This window comes from Nerophis lumbriciformis, linkage group LG01, assembly GCF_033978685.3.
Source record: "Nerophis lumbriciformis linkage group LG01, RoL_Nlum_v2.1, whole genome shotgun sequence".
Classification (NCBI taxonomy): Eukaryota; Metazoa; Chordata; class Actinopteri; order Syngnathiformes; family Syngnathidae; genus Nerophis; species Nerophis lumbriciformis.
In genome coordinates this window covers 54,836,198-54,863,739 of record NC_084548.2, presented here as the reverse complement: position 1 = coordinate 54,863,739, position 27,542 = coordinate 54,836,198, and the positions used below count along the sequence as shown (strand labels likewise).

Below are 27,542 nucleotides of genomic sequence, written 5' to 3'. Positions count from 1 at the left end.
TTTCGCTTCGTTGCCATGGAGCAGTTTATTCAAAACCGTCGCTCATTGGCCAAAAGAAAATACAACCAAACAGCAGTCGCGCTGATTGGCTGATACAGTTTCCAAATGTGGCCAATGGTGAAGGGCGCTACATTCAAACGGTTGCAGTTCTAGGAAGTTGTACACAACGTTGCCGTGTAGAACAGCATCCCAAGGAGATCTTTAAACAGGTACTAAATTAATAAAATTAGAATAATTAGCACGTTTTAGAGAAGCAGCAAGTAATCTAACGTCTGGAAGTGTTTGGTTAGCGTATGTATGAGTGTTTAGCCGTCGGTTGAGCTGCAAGCCAACTGCAAAGTGGTAATTGCTATTTGGATGCTAACAACAATGTAGTTTGTGTTACGTTGGCTTTATTAAATGTATCGTAATTTGCGCATTTAACTCATTTAAAACAATGTTTGTTTACATCTATTGTGCGAATGTGTTTTTCGTGTTAACATGAGGTAAAGCGAAGGTAATTTGAGCTTCACCGTAAAATGAAGTGATGTATCACATATTTATAAATGAATGCTTGTCATGCACTGTTTGGTGGCTCACATTTGACTTGTTTGAATCCACTCTAGTCGTAATGGACTCCTCTCCAGTTCTTCGTGCGCAAAGTCACAACAAAATCCGCACTGACTGTTTCAGGTAAGCAACCACGTCACTACAGTGTTTAGCCTTGAATTCTTTTTCCTATTTTGCAATAGAATATGTCAATACATTGTGCATAAGGTATTGATAGTTTTCTTTGTTTATTTCACAAGTAATAATATCAAGAGGGTTTTAAAGTGTGGCACGGTCTCGTTTAATAGAATATCATACGGTTGTGGCCAACCCTATTAATTCTGCAGCATAGTTTGAGGATTTCTGCTCACCCTCAACTTTGTTTAATTGCTCCCTTAAAGAATTGAACATCAATTAGTTTTGTCTTTGACATAGGCGCCAATCTACATTTTTGCCAGTGGGTGCTCGGTGTGTGTGTATTAGTGTTGTCCTGATACCAATATTTTGGTACCGGTGTTGTACCGAAATCTGTTACCCATCGGAATTTGTAACTCAAGGGGGCGATGTTCCCATGGCGTTTGTTTGATGGTTAAACGGCAAGCCCAAAGAGGAGGAGAAGAAGAACGCTTGCGTAAATGGCGTAAACTATCCTTAATGCTGAAACGTCAGTTGTCAGAATTTCAGCATTAATAAATTACACATATTCTGGAAATCAATGACTTACTTTCATTATAGTATGAGTCCATTGTATCAGCTGTTGATTCTCTCTCACACACATACATTTTCCAATATAGATAAGGCTATACATGCACATGCAGTTGTTCTGTTTGTTATGGCTGTATGTTCCCTATTCTTAAGCCAGGCAAGTCATTGATTTCAATGAATATGTGTAATTTATTAATGCTGAAATTCTGACAACTGACGTTTCAGCATTAAGGATAGTTTACGCCATTTACGCAAGCGTTCTTCTTCTCCTCTTTGGGCTTGCCGTTTAACCATCAAACAAACGCCATGGGAACATCGCCCCCTGGAGTTACAAATTCCGATGGGTAACAGATTTCGGTACAACACCGGTACCAAAATTATTTCGGTACTTTTCGGGATTTTTCTAAATAAAGGGGACCACAAAAAATGTCATTATTGGCTTTATATTAACAAAAAAAATCTTACTGTACATTACGCATATGTTTCTTATTGCACATTAAATTCAATAACTATACTTCAGAAAAGAGCTGTACGCATCATCAACAAGGTTGCATATCTGGACCATACTCACTCACTATTCTTACAGTCAAAAATATTGAAATTTAATGATATTATTTTGTATCAAACTGCACAAATAATGTATAAAGCCAAAATACATAAACTCCCAGGAAGCATTCAAAAATTGTTCAGCACAAGAGAGGGTGGTTATAATTTAAGGGGGAATTTAAATTTCAAAATGCTTACCGTATTTTCCGCACCATAAGGCGCCCTGGGTTATAAGCCGCGCCTTCAATGAACGGCATATTTCAAAACTTTGTCCACCTATAAGCCGCCCCGTGTTGTAAGCCGCATCTAACTGCGCTAAAGGAATGTCAAAAAAACAGTCAGATAGGTCAGTCAAACTTTAATAATATATTAAAAACCAGCGTTCTAACAACTCTGTCCCAAAATGTACGCAAATGTGCAATCACAAACATAGTAAAATTCAAAATAGTGCAGAGCAATAGCAACATAATGTTGCTCGAACGTTAATGTCACAACACACAAAATAAACATAACGCTCACTTTCTGAAGTTATTCTTCATTCATAAATCCCTCGAATTCTTCTCCTTCGGTGTCCGAATTGAAAAGTTGGGCGAATATGGGATCCAAAATGGCCGGCTCCGTCTCGTCGAAGTAATCGGAGTCAGTGTCGCTGTTGTCCAGCAGTTCTGTGAATCCTGCCTTCCGGAAAGCTCGGACCACAGTTGTGACCGAAATATCTGCCCAGGCATTTACGATTCACTGGCAGATGTTGGCGTATGTCGTCCGGCGCTGTCTCCCTGTCTTAGTGAAGGTGTGTTCGCCTTCGGTCATCCACTGTTCCCACGCAGTTAGCAGTCTAGCTTCGAATGCCCTGTTGACACCAATATCTAGTGGCTGGAGGTCTTTTGTCAATCCACCCGGAATGACGGCGAGTATTGAATTAAGCGCGTAAGCGTGTCTCTTAATGTGATGTTATGAGCTAGCAAATATAACAACTACACTACCCAGCATGCAACGATACTGACGAGCATGCGGTAGCCCTGAGAAGCGTTGTTGTATGCTGGCAGTTAGAATGTGGTTATGAGCACGCTGTGAGTAAACGTTGAGAACTCAGTTAACACGCCTCGTCTGCATTATTTATAATTAGACAGACAACACACTTAATAGGAGCCATTTTGGGGTCTTTACATAAACACACAAATGGAAATGAAACGTCACATATCCCAGCATGCACCGCGCGCTTCTTCTTCTTCTACGGGGAAAAAAGATGGCGGCTGTTTACCGTAGTTGCGAGACCGAAACTTTATGAAAATTAATATTAATATTAACCCATATATAAGGCGCACCGGATTATAAGGCGCACTGTCAGCTTTTGAGAAAATTTGTGGTTTTTAGGTGCGCCTTATAGTGCGGAAAATACGGTAGTTATAGAACGACCATTAAAAGTTTTTGTATTTCAATTTGTGGAGTGAAATTATGGAATGGTTTGAATGTGGAGTTAAAGCAATGTCCAAACATAAACCAGTTTAAAAAAAAGTATAGGTACATGGTATTCCAGACGTACAGAGATGAAAAAGGGCTTTGATATTGGGTTGTTTATGTTACAGAAGAGTGTGGGGCTGTCCATTGAGGCAGTGGTGTTGCTGTGGTGGCATGATAATTGAGGCAGTGGTGTTGCTGTGGTGGCATGATACCATTTCCATGATCACTAGTGGTATTGGTGTGGCTATGTATGTGTGTAGTGTGCATATGTATGTATATATCTATAATTTATGTATATACAAGTTAATTAAGTTTGTACTTAGAGTGAACAGGTAGTTCTAGCTCAGAGTAATTTATGATTTAAAGAAAAGGGGTGGGATTAAATAAGTGTAAACTTCTTCTCACTCCTTTTCAAATATGTAAAACAAAAAAGAAAGTCCAATGCTCATTTGTTTTTGTTTTTTGTTTTCCATTGTTTTCATTTTGTTATAATGTCTGTTAAAGCTATAGCACTGTATTGGATGAGGCTTGCTCTTGTTTTTATGCATATTTGAAATAAAAATATATCAATCAATCAATCAATCAATTGCAATTGTGTCCTTAAATAAAATAGTGAACATACAAGACAACTTGTCTTTTAGTAGTAAGTAAGCAAACAACGGCTCCTAATTTAGGTGCTGACGTATGCAGTAACATATTGTGTCATTTATCATTCTATTATTTTGTCAACATTATCAAGGACAAGTGGTAGACATAATTATTAATCTACTTGTTCATTTACTGTTAATATCTGGTTATTTTCTGTTTCAACATGTTTTATCTACACTTCTGTTAAATGTAATAATCACTTATTCTTCTGTTGTTTGATACTTTACATTAGTTTTGGATGATACTACAAAATTTGGGTGTAAATCCGATATCAAGTAGTTACAGGATCATACATTGGTCATATTCAAAGTCCTCATATGTCCAGGGACATATTTCCTGAGTTTATAAATATAAGATAAATAAAAAAAATTTAAAAAAGAAGATTTGTTATGTTAAAAAATATCGATGTAATCATAGTAGTATCGACTAGATACGCTATTGCAGGGGTCACCAACCTTTTTGAAACCAAGAGCTACTTCTTGGGTACTGATTAATGCTAAGGGCTACCAGTTTCCATCCATCCATTTTCTACCGCTTATTCCCTTTGGGGTCGCGGGGGGCGCTGGAGCCTATCTCAGCTACAATCGGGCGGAATGCGGGGTACACCCTGGACAAGTCGCCACCTCATCGCAGGGGCTACCAGTTTGATACACACTTAAATAAATTGCCAGAAATAGCCAATTTGCTCAATTTACCTTTAACTCTGTTATTATTAATAATTAATTATATTTATCTTTGTGGAAACACTGATTATCTTAATGATTTCTCACAATAAATATATATAAAAACAGATAAATATCAATATGCAACACTTTATTTTTATATTTTCTCTAAGTGCACATTTTTCAAATTGAACATTTTCAAATGATCACTTCTAAGACAGTCTTGTGAAATCACAATATCCCATTTTAACTAGCTAGCCACTAAAATTTTTTAACAAATCATGAATTACTCTGCACCATGTTTGTACAAATAATAACTCTTGTAAAATACAAAAGTCAACTCTCAAATTTTTTAAATAAATCATGTCACACTTTGAACTGGACACCAAATCTGTTATCTGTTTCTTTGTCAGTTAGTGAAGACCAAGTCTTTAAAATATTTTCTTAGATTTTCAAATTCTGTTTGAGTTTTGTCTCTCTTAGAATTAAAAATGTCGAGCAAAGCGAGACCAGCTTGCTAGTAAATAAATACAATTAAAAAAATAGAGGCAGCTCACTGGTAAGTGCTGCTATTTGAGCTATTTTTAGAACAGGCCAGCGGGCTACTCATCTGGTCCTTACGGGCTACCTGGTGCCCGCGGACACCGCGTTGGTGACCCTTGCGCTATTGTATGTGGTATCATTACAGTGGATGTTAGGTGTAGATCCACCAAAGGCGTTTGTTTATATTGTAGCTTCCTGGAAGAGTTGGTGCTGCAGGGAATTCTGGGAATTTGTTCTGTGTTGTTTGTTGTGTTGCGGTGCAAATATTCTTCCAAAATGTGTTTGTCGTTGTTGTTTAGTGTGGTTTCATATATGGCACATGTTTATGACAGTGTTGGCATTGTTCATACTGCCACCCTTAGTGTGACATGTATGGCTGTTGAGTAAGTATGCACTTCAGACCCCGGCCGAGTCATACCAAAGACTATAAAAATGGGATCCATTACCTCCCTGCTTGGCACTCAGCATCAAGGGTTGGAATTGGGGGTTAAATCACCAAAAATGATTCCTGGGCACAGCACAGCTGCTGCCCACTGCTCCCCTCACCTCCCAGGGGGTGAACAAGGGGATGGGTCTAATGCAGAAGACAAATTTCACCACACCTAGTGTGTGTGTGACAATCATTGGTACTTTAACTTTAACTTAATTCGCTCGTGTCTAAAGTCAAGATGATTTTGTCATTAGTTCATTATAGGGCACAATAACATTTGGTCAGGCTTTGGTAATTGTAGACTGTGATTTGTGACTTTTTTAGTACATAAAACGGACTAATCTCGCCACAAAATTAACAACAACAAGATTGATTTATCAAAAATGTATTTAAAGATTGAAAGTTGCCATCAATCTCACATGGGTGCTCGGCATTGTCCGTGGGTACTCGGGCCCGAAGCACCCACAGAATCGGCATCTACGGTCTTTGACATAACTTATCAGCACAGTGCTCCTCGAATAGTATGTTTTTCCCCTGGGGTGAGGGGTGAGGGGTCACAGGTGCGTCAGAGCCTGTTACTGGTAGACAACATCTAGTTTGACACATACAAATGAATAAATAAATATCAGGTTCTCAATAATATTTCAATTCATTAGATGAGTAAGAGTAATTTGTGTACTCTAAAGTGGTATTACAGGAAATACTGACAATCGCTGGCTTAAGCAGATTTGAAAAATATGTATTTTCTTAAAGGGGAACTGCACTTTTTTTTGGAATTTTGCCTATCGTTCACAATCATTATCAGAGACAAGAACACACATGTCTTTATTTATTTAATTTTTTTAACGATTTTAAAGATGAAAGAAAACACTTGAAAGATGCGGCTAATGGGAGTCACCATTGTAGCCTTCAAAGCACTCTAAAACAACTTCAAAACCCCCCAGCAACGTTGTATATACACAGTGCAAGTCTATATATGATGTAGTAACAGACACGTTCATAACAATATGCAATATGTATATTTACTGTATTTTGACAATTTTAGTAATTTCCAGGACTGATTTATTCTGCACATTGATTTTTGTTTCCATAGCAGCGCACGTTTGTCTTCTGGCAACATGTGTTTTCCTACTTCTGGAATCAAATGCAAGTGTTTTCTAATCATGTCAGACTTGGTAACAGACAACAAGGACGACTATTTTTGGACCAATGAGGATTTACAACCTTATACCTTTGAAGCTTAATATACTGCTGCTTACAGAAGCGAGCACGAACGTAGAGTGAGACGTTAGAGCAGACGGAAGCCGGGAGAGGGGGATGAAAGCGATTTTGACGCTATAAATATGGAAATTGGAGCCAGGCTATTTCGACATAAATGGATTGCTTACCCAAAATCAACAGATAATGTCCCCGAGTGAGTCATTTTAATATCGATCATGATATACGCAGCACGCCATGCGTGTTAATACAACTACATTACATACGCTGTCTGGCCAGCTCAACTGTGTACAAACAAAACATGAAATACAGGCTAATATGTTACAGATACTGTAATATGATTATTCATGTTTTTCAGTCAGTACAAATTAGTGTTGTATCGTAGTGTTGTGTATTACAAACCCAAACGCGTTTCATGTTGTTGTAGATTGTAGCTTATCTCTTGCCGTAGTTAGCATTTACAACTAATACCAGAGCACGCCGATGTGTTACTACGATAGGAAAAAGAGTTCCTCAGTGTTCGCTTTTACAATAACAATGTTGCTACAGCTTGGTTATTATACAGGCTGCGGAACGTAAATTAAGTACTGTTGACGATTTTTGAAGACATTTTTAAAGTGACTTAGAGGTTGAAATGATCGCTCCCATTAGCTGCATTGCTAGCAGCCAAGAACGAGCCGATTTTTATGTTTGAAAGAAGAAGAAAAAACATTTTCTCTTCTTGTCTCTCAAAACGATTGTGAACGATAGACAAAATTCCCCCCAAAATAGCAGTTCCCATTTAATTTTTGTCAATCTGCTGAACTCTCCGGGTGCCTCATAGTGGATGTCTGCCTTGAAAAAAGGGAGTTTGAGGCGAGTGCTAATTTTACAGCTTTTAACATGTTATTTCACTTTTCTGCTATGCCATGATATTGAATACATACATTTTTTTAGTTATGGATGGTTTCTTCTATGCAACATTGCCAAGTTATAGGCACACTCACCCTGATCATACATTATAATCCATTCTCAATAACGCTCACTATTTTGTTTTTTACTTAGGATAAAAAGTGAAAATAACAAAATGCCAGTGGACCCCAAGAATTTGAAGCCTGTGCCAGCAGTGCACCTTCCTAACAAAGAATCTGAGAACCAAGATCCAGCATACTTAAAAAGGAGCAGACTTCCTGTGCTTGTCAAGTCCCTCCGACCTTCAGCATCTGACTTCACTCAGTGGGAGGAAAAAGCTTTGACTGTGAGTGTCTTCTTTCTATCATTTGTTGCCCAGCCCTCTAACACTTCATCATTTACATACAGGGTAAAGCTAAAAAGAAAAAGCCATACACTCGGCCCATGCCTTTCGACGGGCCGCAGAAAAAGAAAGCAGTCGTTGAAGCTTTACAGCCAAGGAGTTTTCTACAGTCAAGAAGAGGTCCACGTGAAAACAATGTCCTTGTGAAAACCCCAAATATAACTGCCAAGCCTTCTAAATGTCCAGCTGGGTTAAAAAGCACCGTAGACTCAAACAAGGGGAAGCTGGAATCTCATGGAATGGCAAGGCTTGCAGCAGGACAGTGTGGACATTCTGCCACTTATAGGACAAAAAATTTTGCACATCAAAGCAGTGTCTCAGACAGTGTGGAAGTCTGTTTAGACCATATGACTCATCTCAGTATCAAAGAGCCAACCAAATTATGCTATTTAAGCCAGAACGTGCGGGGAAACCTTTCCAACGACCCATCTGGTAAGTTCACGTGTACAGTAGGTCAGACATGCAGTTGTGTAACAATTTTTCAATACATCTAATGCATATTTGAGAATCGTGTTTGTTCTTTGCATCAATTAATAAGTAAGACTTGTTGAGCCTTGTTAGAATGTTGTTTACTACAGAACAACAGCGGAGTCTCCAAAGTTGAACAAAATCCATTACATTACGTTGGGTGACATCCAAGTTATCCTAAAGGGTTTGTATTGTGCAAAACCAACTTTTCTTACCTATTAGTACCTGTTAATAATTATTTTTAACTTGTATAATATTTGTTGTGTATTTAAGATCCCCATCAGTCCTGAACATTTGAAATCAAACTATGGAGGCATGGTGGAGATATTTATATAAAGAAAAATCTTGCATTCTTCCAAACTTGCTTTCAAACGAGCCGTTTGGAATTTGAGACTTTAGTGACGTATTGAGCCATTTGGATTTTGAGACTTAAGCGACCTATTGTACTTTAGTTACTTCAGCGGATATATCCATATATAGTAACGGTTTAACCAAAAACCTTCGCGGGAGTCCCCAGTTTTTATTTAGTAATAGTCTTAAGTTGTAGTCAATAAAATCTCTCTTTTTCTCTATCCTCTTTTTGTGGAGCAGACTGGCTTGTACATGCACATTCATCCTCTGCCATTGCCATTTCTAATAAAAAGTAGCGTATAGTTAAAACTTAAATATGTCAGACTCGATAAGGAAGCGCTAAAAACTACAACATGGCTGAAAGAGTGACACAGTCAAAGGGGTTTTGGCCTAAAGGAGGGCTTCAGCACGTAAATAAGAAATGGCGCGTTCTGAAGAGAGTCAGAAAGTGCCTTGAAGACAGGCTGTAAAACAAAATATATGCAAAATTTTGACCAAAGAAGCACCATTAAATGTTGTGTAGACTACAAGGAAGTGTTTTAAATGTAGGAAAAAGTCATATGACCCCTTTAACATTCAATGTGAAATTAATTATTTCAGGTTGTTGCCATCATAAAACCTTTATTAACTCTACATGCATTGTTTTAGTAGCATTCTAAGCTCAAGTGTGAAGAAATTCTACTAATAACCCTTTGGTCTGACCGACAAGTAGTGTTGAGGTAACAAGAAGGTGTTAACAGAGCAATTCAGGCAGTTTTATCATTATTGCTGGAATAAATATAAATGGTGTCTGTCACACTTTGTGTAAAGTATTGCTTTTGATGCTCTGCGAGCTCACAAGATTTTCTTTTCAATCGGCAAGTTTGTTAAAGAATTGGTTGAACTCCATTTTGTTTTATGACTTTTGACTTTGGAAGCACGACTAATACATTTGCTGACTGGAGAACTGCTTTATTAGTGTATCAAATAAGCATTGACATAATTTCCTGCTACAGTTGTTGCGGGTAATTTTTTGCAATGTTTTTCAGACAAAGCTGAGGAATTCCAGCCTGATCACACTGCTTTGCAAAGCATCCTGTGTAATGAGGGCGTGCACATGCAGGTACAGTATGTGCAACTCCAAAGTCTAAACCTTTTGCTATTGTTGTGAGATTGTGCACTACAGTTGACTTATTTTTAATAGTTGGGATCATCTACGGTTTCTTGTAACTTTACTTATTGTGATCTGGGTTTGTAACAGTCCTCTTCATTTCTGCAGCCCCAGCAAGTTTCTATTGCAAAGAGGCAGCAAAAAGCTCCACCCACCACAGGTCAGAAAAGTGTTAACTCTACTCAGCATGTCACCGCATTACATTAGATCATATAAAAAAATCATGTGTACCGGTATATGTATATATGTGTATACAGTATATATTTGTGTATATGTGTGTGCGTGCGTGCAAACAGTGCATCTGTAAAGTATTCACAGCGCTTCACTTTAAAAAAAAAAAAAAAAAGTATGTTACAACCTTATTACAAAATGGACTAAATACATTTTCATCCTCACAATTCTACACACAATAGACCAGTGGTTCTCAAATGGGGGTATGCGTACCCCTGGGGGTACCGTACTTGAAGGTATGCCAAGGGGTACGTGAGTTTAAAAAAAAATATTCTAAAAATAGCAACAATTCAAAAATCCTTTATAAATATATTTATTGAATAATACTTCAACAAAATATGAATGTATGTTCATAAACTGAACATCAAATCAAGTAGGCTATTCCATTCATTACCATAAACCCAGAGTTTCCCCCATGCCATGATGGTTTGACCCTCACTAAAATGTCTGTTAAAAAGAACTGTGAAAAGAAATGCAATAATGCAATCAATATTCAGTGTTGACAGCTAGATTTTTTGTGGACATGTTCCATAAATATTGATGTTAAAGATTTCTTTTTTTGTGAAGAAATGTTTAGAATTAATTTCATGAATCCAGATGGATCTCTATTACAATCCCCAAAGAGGGCACTTTAAGTTGATGATTACTTCTATGTGTAGAAATCTTTATTTATAATTGAATCACTTGTTTATTTTTCAACAAGTTTTTAGTTATTTGTATATCTTTTTTTCCAAATAGTTCAAGAAAGACCACTACAAATGAGCAATATTTTGCAATGTTATAATTTAATAAATCAGAAACTGATGACATAGTGCTGTATTTTACTTCTTTATCTCTTTTTTTCAACCAAAAATGCTTTGCTCTGATTAGGGGGTACTTGAATTAAAAAAATGTTCACAGGGGGTACATCACTGAAAAAAGGTTGAGAACCACTGCAATAGACCATAATGAGAATGTGAAACAAATCTTTTTTAGAAATGTTGGCAACTTAATTAAACATTAAAAAAACAAAAAAATCACATGTACATAAGTATTGACAGCCTTTGCTCAATACTTTGTTGATGCAACTTTGGCAGCAATTACAGCCTCAGATCTTTTTGAATATGATCTCACAAGCTTGGCACGCCTTAGATGAGACTAAACCAATCAGAGCACGCTCTTCAGAATAGTAGCCACTGATTGGCTCAGCCTCAGACAGCATTACTAATATTGGATTAAAATATTGTAAAGGTGACAAAAGGGTGTTATTTCACGTCTAGGGGGCTGTCATAATGTTGAAGAATGTATTCAGAATGTAGTAAACAGGTTATTTAGGCCATAACTATGAAAGTATTGGATTCATAATTCCTATTTTGCAAAAAATAATTTATCGTGGTCATGTCTGGGACCAATTAACAGTAATAAACAAAGGATTACATATACGTAATTTTAATACTTTAATGCAGGGTTTTTTACCAGTAAATCCGCAAAAGTACTGCAGGGGGTTAGTGACATTTTTGGTTGATTGGACTCAATTTTAATATATTTTTTATATCTCCTTGCAATTTATCCACAAATTTAAATGTCAATGTAAATTGTTTTTTTTTAATGTATCTTCTAAGAGCATTTCATGATTGATATCCATAAATTAACATTCTTAAATTCATGGCACTATAATAGCAGAAATGGGTTTTGTGCTGGCCCTGCGATGAGGTGGCGACTTGTCCAGGGTGTACCCCGCCTTCCGCCCGATTGTAGCTGAGATAGGCTCCAGCGCCCCCCGCGACCACGAAGGGAATAAGCGGTAGAAAATGGATGGATGGATGGGTTTTGTGCTATTCTTCTTTGTTTTGCCAAGAGTCAGCATGCAGTATTTACTGCTATAAGCTAACCTGCAAAACAGCAACACGCACACACGCTGTTAAGGGCATCAATTAATCACAGCGTAACGACCTGGCAGTTACAGATTATGTGTGGTGTTGGTCTTGTCCGACTGTTTTTGTGGCTGTGAACGCATTACTCGCTTAGCCGAGTGTGTGCGACTTTGGGCGCAAATGAAAAAGAGAGAGCGGCTGCTGTCAATACGACTTATATTTGGTTTTGGTGTGATTACGGCAGAAAGTGACCAGTTTTGCTAGATAGTAGTTTTGTTGCTGATGTCGTTTTGGTGTGGTTACGGCCAACAGTAATAAGTTTTGCTCAATAAAATGACAGGTTTAGGCAGTGTGACCACTTATTACCTGTCACTGTGTTGCAGTGAAAATGGTACAGAATAAATGATGTGTTATATATTGTTTAGAGTTTAGGTTTTATTTTGAATTTGGATTGTGTGTGTTGCATAGATTTTCCGTGCGCGAAGGACACAGGAATAGTGCACAATTGAGCAGACGTGCGCCTTTTAGAGGGAACATTGGCTGGGACTAGTTTACTTAAAAACAATCACAATTGTATACGAGGTTATGTAAGTAGAGGGTACCCGGTCCATCTCTCCCTCACTTTGGGGGTTCTTGGTGCTGTTGTAGTGAAAATCAACCTGCTAATCTATTATTCTTACAATAAATTGAACTCCTTAAAATCACCCAATAATACATACTATTCAATTAATCACAGAGTACAAACCCTGTTTCCATATGAGTTGGGAAATTGTGTTAGATGTAAATATAAACGGAATACGATGATTTGCAAATCATTTTCAACCCATATTCAGTTGAATATGCTACAAAGACAACATATTTGATGTTCAAACTGATACAATTTTTTTTGCAAATAATCATTAGCTTTAGAATTTGATGCCAGTAACATGTGACAAATAAGTTGGGAAAGGTGGCAATAAATACTGATAAAGTTGAGGAATGCTCATCAAACACTTATTTGGAACATCCCACAGGTGTGCAGGCTAATTGGGAACAAGTGGGTGCCATAATTGGGTATAAAAACAGCTTCCCAAAAAATGCTCAGTCTTTCACAAGAAAGGATGGGGCGAGGTACACCCCTTTGTCCACAACTGCGTGAGCAAATAGTCAAACAGTTTAAGAACAACGTTTCTCAAAGTACAATTGCAAGAAATGTAGGGATTTCAACATCTACGGTCCATAATATCATCAAAAGGTTCAGAGAATCTGGAGAAATAAGTTGATTGGCAACACTATAATTGGCCCTAGTGTGTGAATGTGAGTGTGAATGTTGTCTGTGTATCTGTGTTGGCCCTGCGATGAGGTGGCGACTTGTCCAGGGTGTACACCGCCTTCCGCCCGATTGTAGCTGAGATAGGCTCCAGCGCCCCCCGCGACCCCGAAGGGAATAAGCGGTAGGAAATGGATGGATGGATGAATCTGGAGAAATCACTCCACGTAAGCGGCATGGCCGGAAACCAACATTGAATGACCGTGACCTTCGATCCCTCAGACGGCAATGTATCAAAAACCGACATCAATCTCTAAAGGATATCACCACATGGGCTCAGGAACACTTCAGAAAACCACTGTCACTAAAAACAGTTTGTCGCTACATCTGTAAGTGCAAGTTAAAGCTCTACTATGCAAAGCAAAAGCCATTCATCAACAACATCCAGAAACGCCGCCGGCTTCTCTGGGCCCGAGATCATCTAAAATGGACTGATGCAAAGTGGAAAAGTGTTCTGTGGTCTGACGAGTCCACATTTCAAATTGTTTTTGGAAATATTCGACATCGTGTCATCCGGACCAAAGGGGAAGCGAACCATCCAGACTGTTATCGACGCAAAGTGTAAAAGGCAGCATGTGTGATGGTATGGGGGTGCATTAGTGCCCAAGGCATGGGTAACTTACACATCTGTGAAGGCGCCATTAATGCTGAAAGGTACATACAGATTTTGGAACAACATATGCTGCCATCTAAGCGCCGTCTTTTTCATGGACGCCCCTGCTTATTTCAGCAAGACAATGCCAAGCCACATTCAGCACGTGTTACAACAGCGTGGTTTCGTAAAAAAAGAGTGCGGGTACTTCCTTGCCCGCCTGCAGTCCAGTTCTGTCTCCATCGAAAATGTGTGGCGCATTATGAAGCGTAAAACACGACAGCGGAGACCCGGACTGTTGAACGGCTGAAGCTCTACATAAAACAAGAATGGGAAAGAATTCCTCTTTCAAAGCTTCAACAATTAGTTTCCTCAGTTCCCAATCGTTTATTGAGTGTTGTTAAAAGAAAAGGTGATGTAACACAGTGGTGAACATGCCCTTTCCCAACTACTTTGGCACGTGTTGCAGCCATGAAATTCTAAGTTAATTATTATTTGCAAAAAAAAACCAAGTTTATGAGTTTGAACATCAAATATCTTGTCTTTGTAGTGCATTCAATTGAATATGAGTTGAAAAGGATTTGCAAATCATTGTATTCCGTTTATATTTACATCTAACACAATTTCCCAACTCATATGGAAACGGGGTTTGTAGCTATATACTACGGTACAGTAAATATAAAAACATAACCACAGAGGTTACACTCCCAATAACAGCTTTGGCTGTTGGCATATTCCTGATAGTTTTTCTTAACTCCACAAGATCGCAGTAGCTCCATATTTTAAGTATTAGGTAAAGTAGTGTTTAGTGTTGCACGGACATTTTGCAAAGAGCGAGAATCACCTGCGGATAGAGGACAGCAAAAAGCACACAGCATTGCGTCTGCCTGAACCTGGCATCAACCATCTGCAGCCGTTTATTGATAATTAGGCGCACCGGTGTGTTAGCTCCACCCACACCAAGAGTCAGACTAATAGTTCACAAAAACATACAATAACGAAGTTCAACACCCCCACATGTTCTTGGTTTGACAGGATACAATTTTTCCATATCCAGTTACTTATATTTACATCCCAAAAATAAAAAATACAATTGTGTCTAGTCTCATTTTAGTTACAGACTTGGTGAAAATGTCAGCTACCATATCTGCAGTTGGACAGTTGTGCTTAAGACTTATTTTTCCATCACAAAGTGCAAATCGGACAAAATGATATCTAATGTCAATGTTCTTACATCTTTGACGACACACACAACATTTGTCGCAAGCGCAATTGCACCTTGATTGTCCTCAAACCGGTACCGTTGCATATCATTCAGTAAATGTAGCAGATACATGCTTTCCTGTGTAGTTGTTAACGCCATGTATTCAGCTTCACACTTTTGAATGTTTCCCCATCACTCGCTGCAGTAAGAATGTCATCAAATCATAGGATCAATAAAACCTTAAAAATAAATATGATCAATAAAAGCGTTATAATCATCCTGACTATAACCTTTTGCCACATATCTGGCCTAATAAATTGTCTCGACAGGATTATCTTCAATTGTGTAAACCCATCTGCCCCCCACTGCATGTTTACCCTCAGGTAATGTTAATGTAAAAGTGGTTTTCCATCAAATAACCTGTTTCTCTCTTCCTTTCCTTAACCCATTCTTCTGCTTTTGGGGAGCTCATGGCTTCCTTCAATGTTTGGGCTACATCACATACAACTCTAAAAATAAGCAACATTTGTTTGTGCCTGATCCTCGCCACATTTGACTTCACACTTATAGTCTGTATAAAAATCAGGGTTTCTTCTCTCTCTACTCAGATAACATGTACACTGGTCACTTTCACTTTTTTAATTTGTATCATCCGGGTCACACGTCTCCATTTTTATGTCTTGTCGGATTACTTTTGTCATGATTGTTTTTGGACACTGAGTCTCATCTTGCTTCCTATGTTCAAGGTGATTATACATACTTTTATCCATCTGAGTATCACACTATGGTGCCTTTTGTGGAAAAAAAAACCCAACAACTTTACCAGCCTGTTTCGGAGTATTCTCCCTGTGTCAGGATAGAAAACAATATATGCAGGACTGTTCTTGTCATAACCAACAAAGATTCCTTTTTTACAACGTGTATCCAACTTTTTCTTGTCGTATTTATTTATTAAGTTAAAGTTAAAGTACCCATGATTGTCACACACACACTAGGTGTGGCGAAATTATTCTCTGCATTTGACCCATCACCCTTGATCACCCTCTGGGAGGTGAGGGAAGCAGTGGGAAGTAGCGGTGGCCACGCCCGGGAGTCATTTTTGGTGATTTAACCCCCAATTCCAACCCTTGATGCTGAGTGCCAAGCAGGGATGTAATGAGTCCCATTTTAATAGTCTTTGGTATGACTCGGCCGGGGTTTGAACTCACAACCTACAGATCTCACACTCTAACCACGAGGCCACTGATATTCATAACATTTTGAACCGAATATATTGAGGTGGCGACTTGTCCAGGGTGTACCCCGCCTTCCGCCCGATTGTAGCTGAGATAGGCTCCAGCGACCCCAAAGGGAATAAGCGGTAGAAAATGGATGGATGGATATATTCATTTTAGAGAGGTCATGTATTTTCCAGTTAAGTAATATGGTGTCTGCCCCACATCTATTTCTTATAAAAGCAGTAGTTCGGGCTGCTTTTGGCAATTTGCAGGCAGTCAGCATGCATCTTGCCATTTTGAAAAAGGTTCTCCAGGTTCTTTCAGCTGTCCCATTCTGTTGGGGCGTATAAGGAGCTGAGGTTTCATGTCTAATTGCATTGTTCAAAGCAGAGCGATTTGAATAAAGCAGACATAAACTCGGCTCTATTTTATGATCTAATACATTTGATTCTCTTAAGTTGCAACATCAGAAATGAAATTATCTGTGGTTTTAACAGTATCATTCTTAGCTTCCAGGAAATAAGTAAATATAACTCCTGTCGTCTGTGAATGCTAAGGCATATCTAAAACCATTTTTACCTGCTGGCTCTATAGGTCCAGCAAGATCAACATGAACTAGATCAAGTACATATTTTGCTTTCTAAACTTTCCTTTTAGACAAACTTCACGTGTTTAATTAAGTTTCTCAGTTTTGCCCTTCATTTTCATCCTATTGGTGACACTTTCCAACTTCAACACGTCATAATAATTGCAGTGGCTTAAATTTGATGCCACGTCTGTATGTCGCAGCACACATTACACTCATCAACATCATTCATGACAGTGCTTAAATAAAACAGTCAATCAATTATATGAATGTCAAATACCAATTTTGTGAAAGAGTGGATTCTGTCCTCCTTTGATAATGATTGTTGCTCCTTACGCAATCGCAGCTTTGACAGAAAATAAGTCCTGGGAAAATGATGGTATGTAAAGCGCCTCCTTCAGGATCACATCCACACTTCGGCCTTTGTCTCTCAAGCACTCAAGCTCAATCGGCAGTGCCGACCCCGCTAGCCATAACGTAATCTCCCTGCTCCAATATATGGCTGTGGGACTTAAAAGTGGGGTCAAAGGTCACAAAATAGCCATTGTCTGTGATGATGTGCTTTGATGCTCTCGAGTCCACCATAAAGCCCTGCAGCTCCACCTCTTTGAGCGGGGCACCGTTCACCTTGAGTGAGAACGTGCGGTCCTCATCCACTGCTTGCTTCACTCTGTCCCGCTTTCTCCGTCACTTTTACAAAAATGACACCATTGTTTCCGCTTGCTGCACTCACCAGCGGCTGACGTGCACTCCGACGCTTTTTGTCCTTTCTTGCCACAGCTGTAACAGGTGATATTCTCCTTCCAATCGTCTCTTCCTTTGACTTTCATCATGCTGTCCTCTCCAGCTGCACCAAACTTTTCCGTGCTCTTATAGCTCCTCCGCTTGGTTTTGTGTTCAGCAAATGTTAACTTGTCACCAATCTGTCTCATAAACAGAGAATGGTTTAAATGTTTCGGACAGGCCTTTTAATATCATTGCGGTTTCTCCTGGATTGAGCAGTGCTGTGATAGCGTTCTCTGCATAGATGATGCAATCTGTGACACCCTTGTTCACTCCTTTTTGAAGATATGTCAATTCTGTGTACAAACTAATTAGGCGTGGTTTCCCCTTACCAGCATAATGATTTCTCAAGATCTGCAGCGCCTTCCTGTCATCACCTGCGGAGTCTGTCATGACGAGGGACAAACTTTTATTATACAGTAGTTAAATCAGAGCTGCATACACCTCTTCATTTTTATTCTCCCGCAATATCGTCGTCATCTTCACCGGGCAGTTCACCCAGTATGGTGCTTTTTGAGTCCAGCAGATGCAAAAACGTAGTTTCCCACAGTTCATACTTCTTTTCATCTCCGCCAAAACAAACGAATCCATCCACCCATAATGGGTCTAACTTTAATAGGTAGCTTAAGCTTCACATTCACACAAGCTTGTCTAACGATATGTCCTGAGACACACTGTCAATATGTTTCAGAAGAGTCAAAATAGTCCAAAAAGTCAGTGTTTATGATAAAGATAACATTTGTGAGATGATCACATGCTAAAATATCCACAAGTATTGTGTATGAGTGAGATCGATGTGAGTTAAATGACAAATAAGTACATCCTTGTACACCAGTGAATATGTGCTCCTTTTTGGTTTATAACTGCATTAGTGAAGTCGTTGGCCTTCTCCGCTGACCCCGGTGCCCTGAGAAGTATCCTACAGAACACAGGGGTGAAGTCTGGAGGGACCTTGCGTGCCACACCTCAGAACTCATCCAGCAGACACACCTCTATCTACACAGTATGTACATTTTTTTTAGTCTAATGTATGTCCTTTGTACAGTATATTGAGCTAAAGTAATTTCCCATGCAGGCTCAAAGAGTTCCAGTTAGAAAACATCTTACAGAGACACCAAAAGGAGCATTAAGAGGTAGCTTGAAACCTGATGCACACTCCTCTGCTTTCAATATTGTGACGTTGTTGGTTTTTTTGTCTGTGCTGCAACACACAGAGAATATCGGGACACCACAGAGACTTCCCAACACCAGACATCAGCCTGTATCTGCCATGGTGTGTACAACTCTCTGTGCTCTTGTTCTATTTAACATGAAATTGTTGTTTAGTCACTTACTTTTCTCTTATGTCATGCCGTTTCAGAAATTTAACACACCTATGACTCCCTGGCTGAGAGACTGTAACACCAAAACCCCCCACTGGGAGGTCAGAACAGAAAATTGTGTCAAAGTCCATTTCAAATGTTTTTCTAAATGTACAAATATTGTATTTCCTAAATATCATATAGACTAAAAACTGTTACTAGACAGTTTGTAAGTAAAGACTTGATTAGCAGTGTGAGGAAAATAAAAAACACATACAAGGCCATCTCTCTTATGGCGAACACTTGCCAATAACGGCAAAATCTCCTCCGTAGTGGTATAAACCTTGGCTGTAACGCCCACCTGTTTCATGCTGCTATTTGTTTTACATCTCGGCATAATTGTTTTACTCCCTGTAGCGGCCCCTAATGCACTCGTGCCTCGTTTATTGCTGTTAATTGGTTCTAGACATGATCGTGATAAATAAATTCCCACAAAGTAGGAATTATTAAATATGAGTCAAATATTTTCATAGCTACATCATGAAAAACTGTTAACTTTCTAAATACGTTTTTCAACATTATGAGAGCCCCCTACACATTAAATATCACCTTTTTAGTCACATTAACACTCCTTTAATCCAATGTAGTAATGCTGCTTGAGGCTGAGATAATTATTACAATATTGAGCAGCACACCCTAATTGGTTTAGCCCTGTCTAGTTGCTAATACTACTGTTGTATTGATATTGCTGGTTTATTCAGCCACTTTTATGCATAAAAATACTTAATTTAGGACCAAAAAATTGTAGAACATGCTTTAAAAAAATCTCCCGTGTGTTAAAACCGCAATATTTGAAGCGCGATGTAGGAAGGGAAGACTGTATTAACATTTGTGGCAATGATGCAATTTATTGATATATTGAGTCTTACCCATAAATTCCACCGAGTACAGTTGCGTTGCGGCTGTGCTGTAAGTTTGCTGCGTGCTCAGTGCTCCTCCAACACTCACCGGCTACTGCAGCGGGCGGCGTGGCTTTTCGACACCAACAGACAAGTTCAACACGTACATCCGCATGATACAGTTGGTATGTGGGATTTATTCAACAAAAAACAAGCAGAAGTAAATGATGGGTGGACTTGTTTGGATTGTTGGGCTTTTAACAAAGTTAAGTAACCTATTATCAAATACCAGGCATTTTATCCTGACAATCAGATTTATTTTATTTGTGTCGTACTTCCTGTCCCACTTTACCCAATCTGTGCAAAAGGCTGTGTAATGCGGTAGGTTGTTTTTGTTTAACTGTTTAATAGGGATGTATCGGTTTTGTAGATAACTCTGTATTTCAGTTTCAAAGTCTTCACAATAATGCCGTGACGCGTGACGGTATCAAACAAAAAAACTTGGTGTGTAATTTTTTTCTGGCACTTTAGTTTTGGCTGGGTCTGAAAATAAACTACATCTCCCAGAATCGTCTGCAGAGCGCAGGACTGGCAAGATGGGGGCGTGGAACGCCTTCAGCAGGAAGTGAAGCGTGTTTGTAGAAGATGGAAAACATTTTTGTTTTCGGACATTTAATCAAAATCTGTCCAGAACCTTTTGAGTTATGTTTCTAACAAAATGTCAAACAAACTCTGGCGAAAACATAACCTCTTTGGCGGAGGTAAGAAAGTCTGCGTTCTGCAAAGCAAAGCGCACCACTTTCGTCTCGAATGTTTTCAAGGCAACACAGTCAGCCGTCACAGCGCAGCACAAGGATGAAAATCACCCAAAAAACTAGATCGCGGGAAATACGAGTAAACATCACCTTGGATAATATACCACAATAATATCGTACAGTGTCCTTAATACCGTGATATCGTACCGTGAGATGTTGATACTGTTACATCCGTACTGTTTACCGTTTTTATTTTAAACTTGCTATGATATGATTACCGGTAGTTTTGTGGTTTCTTCCATATTGTTTGATCATTTAATGCATTACAGCAATTAACAATGAGGCTCATTGCAGTTGACGTAAACCTATAGGAACATTTCTACACGAGGTGGGCGGTGCCGTACGTACTACACTACCCCTACATACATGTTATATTATCCTGCGCCGATCAGCACAGTCCTCATATGTTCTCAAATGTTCTATGATTCAGCAAGCAGCAGCTTTCTATTTTCAATGTCTCATCGCTCATCTTTACGAATCCAACGCTTTCCGTCATGTTTAACTTCGACCCAAACTTACTCCAGGATCTTATATTCAGAATAAGTAGGCTTCATGCTGTGATTTAGGGAAATAACTTGATCAAAAAGGAAGATGACTGTGTCATAAACCAGAGTGTTTCAGGATAAGATATTGGACAGTAATCTTAATAATCACAGGAAGTCTACACTTAACAATTTATTTGTAGAATGTCTTTTATGGATTAAGCAAATGTCATGATAGGTATGTTGAGCAGTACAAACATATTAAACAATAATTGAGTCAATCAAAATTGTACACCACAGATGGAAAAGGACCAGAATTTAGAGAATACTCTTGTTAAAATATTACAAGAATACAATTTTAACTTTATTACAAGAGCACCAATACTAAGTGCGTCATACATTTCAACAAATACATTTTCTGCATTGTGGTGGTTGTTCAAAGATGACTTTAGTTACTGACTCGATTTGTTTTTTTCATGCAGGTACAAAGAGTTCCAGTTAGAAAGAATCTGACAGAGACAGCCAAGGGTGCAACGACAGGTAGATTGAAGCCTGATTCACTCTCCTGCTTTCAATATTGTGACACTGTTGTTGTTTTTTTGGTCTTTGCTGCACACAAGGGAGACCACAAAGAATTCACAGAACCAGACATCAGCCTATGTCTGCCATGGTGTGTACAACTCAGTGTTCACATTCTACTTCATTTAACTTGTTGTATAGTCACTTACTTTCCTATTATGTCATGCTATTTCAGAAATTCAACACACCCATCACTCCCAGGCTGATGGAGTCTAACAGCAAAACCCCCCACCGGGAGGTCAGAGCAGGAAATCATATTGTTTTTTTCGAAATATTTTATAGGCTAAAAAAAGCTGTTGTCAATCAGTGTGTAGTTCTTGTAGTGTGGTGTGGGGGAAACAAAATACCTACATTTCAACTTCAACTCTAGTTAACTTCTATGTCATGTATTTAAAATAGGTAGGCTTCATGCTCTGATTGATTTAGGGAAATCACCTTTTAAAATAAAAATTGGAGGAACATTTGACCACTCAGAATAAGATATTGGACAGTAAACAACAAATTTAGAGAATAGTTAAATATTACATGAATAAAATTTGAATTTTACATTAGCAAAGTCATGAAGGAGAAACAAATGCAATATGGCGCAGGGTTCAATTAAATAGGCGATATAGAAAATGGATGGATGGATGGAAATTAAATTGTCCAACAATATAAATATCTTGTGCATAAACAAAAACGGTTAATGTCGATCATCATTTCCGGAAGTGCTGACATTAAGCAAAACATTAGTACGTTAACCAAAGCAAGCAAGTACAGTGCATGCGGAAAGTATTCACAGCGCTTCACTTTTTCCACATTTTATGTTACAGCCCTATTCCAAAATGGAATATTTTCATTTCTGTCCTCAAGATTCTACAGGCAATATCCAATAATGACAATGTGAAAAGGTTTTTTACAAATGTATTTAAAAATAAAAAACAAAAGAAATAATCACATGTATGTAAGTATTCACAGTCTTTGCTCAATACTTTGTTGATGTACCTTTGGAAGAAATTACAGTCTTTTTTAATACAATGCCACAAGCTTGGCACACTTATCTCTGGGCAATTTTTGCCCATTGTTCTTTGCAGCACGTCTCAATCTCCATCCAGTTGGATGGGAAGCGTTGTTTTTTTTATCCAGGGTGTTTCTGTACATTGCTGCATTCATCTTTCCTTCAATCTTGACTGGTCTCCCAGTTCCTGCCGCTGAAAAGCATCCTCACAGCATGATGCTGCCACCACCATGCGTCACTGTTGGGATGGTATTGGCCTGGTGATGAGCGGTGCCTGTTTTCCTCCAAACATGACGCCTGAGGCTGAGGGTTTAATCTTTGTCTAATCAGACCAGATAATTTTGTCTCTTATGGTCTGTGAGTCTTGAAAGCATTTTGGCTTTTTATTTTTTATTAAGAAATGGCTTTCTTCTAGCCATTATACCATACAGATCTGATTGATGGATTGCTGCAGAGATGGTTGTCCTTCTGGAAGGTTCTTCTTTCTCCACAGAGGAATGTGGTAGCTCTGACAGAATGACCATTGAGTTCTTGTTCACCTCCCTGACTAGACTAAGATGAATGCAGAAATGTACAGAGACATCCTTGATGAAAACCAACACTTGCCGTCCAACCTGATGGAGCTTGAGAGGTTCCGCAAAAAATATTGGGTGAAACTGCTCAAAGATAGGTGTGCCAAGCTTGTGGCATCATATTCAAAAAGACTTGAGACTGTAATTGCTGCGAAAGGTGCATCAACAAAGTATTGAGCAAAGGCTGTGAATACGTACATGGGATTATTTTCAATTTTGATGAATTTGCAAAATTATAAAAAATAAACTATCACAATGTCATTATGATGAACAATACACCTTTATTGACCGTGATCCTGTGAATTTGTGTGTGTTTTTGTGTGCACGACCTCCCGTTCCACCTTCGCGAAAGTCAAGCTTGTCACAATGCAATTAATGTTCATTCAGCGTTGTGCCTCTTCCCCTTACACAGCTGGAAGTGCAGACTAGAAGAATAAAATAAAGAAATACGTTTAAACACAACATTGAGAAAGAGCACCAGCTATGGTCTCCCTTTCTCTGTTATAACTACTAAATAACTCTGCAGACACTGTTTGTTCAAATCATTTTTGAGTTTGTTGATTAAAAAAACATTGAAATAACCTGAAATAATAATTTATCATTAATTTAAACTGCACTTTAATGTACTTTTATTTAATATACGCCACTGTACTGGGTTTTAAAAAACTCTACAATGTGAGTCACCGCTTGCCGTTTGGCAAAGCACGGGTGAGAAGCACTGATGTACATAAGTAATTGAAGAACACTAAAAATAATTTACCATTTGAAAGTGTTGTTTAGTAAATGTTAACTTGAAAAAAAGTATTATCAGTAGTATAGTTTTCACTACACCATATACTATGTTTACTGCAGAATGTTTGTGATGACAAGCAAAAAAAAACAAAATAACTCTGAGAGGAAAATAAGATGTTCTCTTTACCCCCACATCATGTACCGAAAAAGAAGAAAAACATGGCCCTGAAACCAGGTACGGACCATAGCGTGGGATACCTGTGGTGTTACACTTCTAGTAAACACAATGACAGGTGTCATCTGTTAGCATATATTACCTCGATCGATGGCGGAAATGTCTGTAACAAGATACTGCGGTGTGTTTTGAGTCTTGATTTGAATAGGGAAATTGAGTCCATATTGCAAAAGTCTGGTGGTAGTGAGTTCCAAAGATGAGGGGCTGAGCGGCTGAAAGCTTGGGTCCCCATGGTGGACAGTCCATATAAGAGGACAGTGAGACGGACAGATGACGAGCATCTTGGGGAACGTGAGGGCGTGGCGACATGGAGCAGGTCAGAAAGATATGACGGGGCAAGTTTACAGGTGGCTTTGAAAGTGGGGAGAATTGTTTTAAATTGGATACCAAAAGGGACAAGCGGTAGAAAATGGATGAATGGGTGCTGGATTGAAGGAGTTTTGGTAATTATTAACATGTATAAATCACGGCCAAATAAATGGCAATATAGGAACAAATGAACATTAAACATAAGTTTTAACTTCATCGAGCACTCGTATTGATTAACGCCGCAATACTTTGGGAAATTAGGGGATTAATGGAGGAAGAGGAGAGGGGGGAGGCGAGAATGTACAGGACCATAGTGTATAGAAAAATTTGATTTTACCCATGTAAATCAAGATGGCTGAATAAGCAAGCGATGCTGTCAACACACCAAGGGTAAAATAAAACTGTTTGTTATGCGCAATATTGGACACAAACAAAGACAAATGTTCACCGAGGCAACATTTTGGTAAAGATTTCCATCGTTAACCAAGAGTAACAGTAAGTAGGGCATTTGTTAAGAGAGGTATCACTGTTTTGGGAATAGTTATGTTGCCATAGCCACACCATTATCACTATGAGCAATTTATTGTCATTGTGCAAAGTCTGTCTGTGTTCCTGAGACAGAACTACAAAAAAATAGAAAACCAATCTCGCACTTTTCCATCATAATTTAACTAAAAAAACCTCAGGTATAAACCTTCATCATCATTCATACCAACAAAGAAAATGTTTTTGTGTGGCAAGTTTAAAAAATGACTGGAGTTTCTTAAAGATTAATGGCTATACTATTTATCACACTGGCAATGTAAATTTTCTTTCCATGTTTGGCAGGAGATTGTCCAAAGATTATTTGATGACCAAGAGGATGGGCAAAGTGCCACTAAAGATGGCACGCAGGAAGCACATTTCCCAGTTGATGCCTCACCTGTAAGAAAAAACGTTCAAATTGTAACCTTAGAGAAACTCCTAACATATTAATTGTCTGTCATTGTTTTAGATTCAAACCCATTGTGAAGAAAAAACAGCGACCAATAACATCTGTAACAATGAAGAGGAGGCTAAGCCATTTATGCCAGCACTGCCAAGAGAGTCGGTTATCTTTTATTCAACTGGCGAAAAAATGGTCCGAACTGCACATTTTGAAAAGCAGGAGCGTTCGGTCCATCAGGAGCGACATGGTCCGGCTACATCAGAACTGGGAGAAGTGTGTGACCCCATTCGTAAGGTCAACCCAGTCAGTCACGTTGTGCACAGAGGTAACAACTCCTACCCCATCTTTTCTGCATCCTCATAAACTTTTTAAGTCACCCTTAATTGTTACAGACCAGAAGACCTGTGTGACAAACACAGCTGTCACGTTGCTGCGTAAGCGTCTGCCTCCCGCCGAGCTGCGTTTGGACGAGGAGGTTTCTATCTATACCTCTCTTTCCGTCTCAGACGATCATGCATTCCCCCATCCTCGACCCCGCTGCGGAAATCCGGTGGCGTTCCTTTTGTACTTTGAAGAATCCACTGTGAGTACAAACATGAGCAACATTAATATACATTTTACATGCGTACAATAATGTTGATGCCTGATTTAAAAGCCTTATCACAATTGCTTGAACATTTATTGTTGTGCTTTTAATTTATAGATGCATAGATAGATGTACTTCATTACTCCTACAAGAGAAATTAAGGAATTATTATAGCTATTTGTTTTACAGTAAACAACTATCTGATTTAGGATTGTCAAAAGTATCGATACTTTAATCACCACACAAAAAATACATAGAATCCTGCTTTTTTTTTTAGTATAGTCAGTACCGAATACTGTACAATAGGGATGTGAATCTTACAACTCACAATTCGATTGAGATTCTTTGAAGCGACAATTTGATTCAGAATCGATTCTCTATTTAACGCAATTTTGATTCAAACCTATTCTTGCAATATATTATTTGGTATGAAAATTATGATCAAACCTTTTCAAAACCGGGTTACATGTTACAAAAGCTGCTTTTGGCCACTGACATGATGTATATGCACAGAGGAAGCGCAACAATGGCCTACAAAAACGTTCCTTTAAAAATAGATGCTTGAAAATTATAATTGATATATTTCCATCCATCCATTTTCTACCGCTTATTCCCTTTGGGGTCGCGGGGGGATAATTGATACAGAATTGGAAAAATAAGAATTACGATTCAGATGTGAATCGAGTCAGTGCCAAAGAAGAACGCCTGCTTTTTAAAAAAAAATTATTAGCCAGTGTTTTCTATATTTTTTGGGTTATACATGAAAGTCTGTCAGAAATGCGGTATATGCAATCACAAGTTACTATAAAGTGTGTTTTCTTTTTTCTTTTCAGAGATTTGTTCCACTGAACTTTGAAGCTTCTCCATGATGCCCGCCACTTTTATACAAGTGAATGGTTCCAGCATAAAGTGTTGTTTTTTTTAACTACAGTTTAACCCCAGGATCACAAACCTCGCCCCTTGGTTGTCCTAATGTGACTAATTTATGTGTCTTTAATTTTGGCCCACTAACTCCGGTTCACACAATGTTGCTGGTGCTGTATGCACATGCACCCATCTATACTTTGAACTGCTTTCAATGTGTGCAGGACCTGAATGAAGACACTACAGTATTACAGTATTTACAGTTTTTGTTCCTATGTGTTGCATGTACTCATGCAAATGACTGGTGATTTTTCAACCTGTCATTTTTGTGTACAGTACATCTGCACCTGAGGACCTTTTTAGACACAAGAGCAATAGCAATATAATGAATTTTATGTTGAATAAATTTGTGTCTTGTCTCACTATGTCATTTTGGAACCTTTTATGTTATTTAACAGTAGTAG

General features: G+C 38.6%; 2 protein-coding genes across 2 annotated transcripts in view; one reads left to right on the top strand and one right to left on the bottom strand.

Annotated features, from left to right (window-relative positions):
• LOC133623752 (differentially expressed in FDCP 6 homolog) overlaps positions 1–17,423 on the bottom strand; it is a 53,801-nt gene extending 36,378 nt beyond the window's left edge. Inside the window, exon 1 of the mRNA XM_061987115.2 lies at positions 17,277–17,423. The gene's annotated coding sequence lies outside the window, so the exon portion shown is untranslated. The remainder of the gene's footprint in view (positions 1–17,276) is intronic.
• Positions 74–27,508, top strand: troap (trophinin associated protein). Its single transcript, XM_061987100.2, has 17 exons — positions 74–209; positions 606–672; positions 7,786–7,978; positions 8,041–8,467; positions 9,883–9,956; positions 10,113–10,164; positions 18,652–18,782; positions 18,855–18,912; positions 18,994–19,052; positions 19,140–19,202; positions 21,759–21,816; positions 21,897–21,946; positions 22,031–22,093; positions 25,529–25,624; positions 25,695–25,953; positions 26,021–26,211; positions 27,048–27,508. Exons 2-17 carry the CDS (start codon positions 611–613, stop codon positions 27,081–27,083), a joined length of 1,872 nt encoding a protein of 623 aa, XP_061843084.2. The 5' UTR covers positions 74–209; positions 606–610; the 3' UTR covers positions 27,084–27,508.
• The last annotated feature ends 34 nt before the right edge of the window (positions 27,509–27,542 follow it).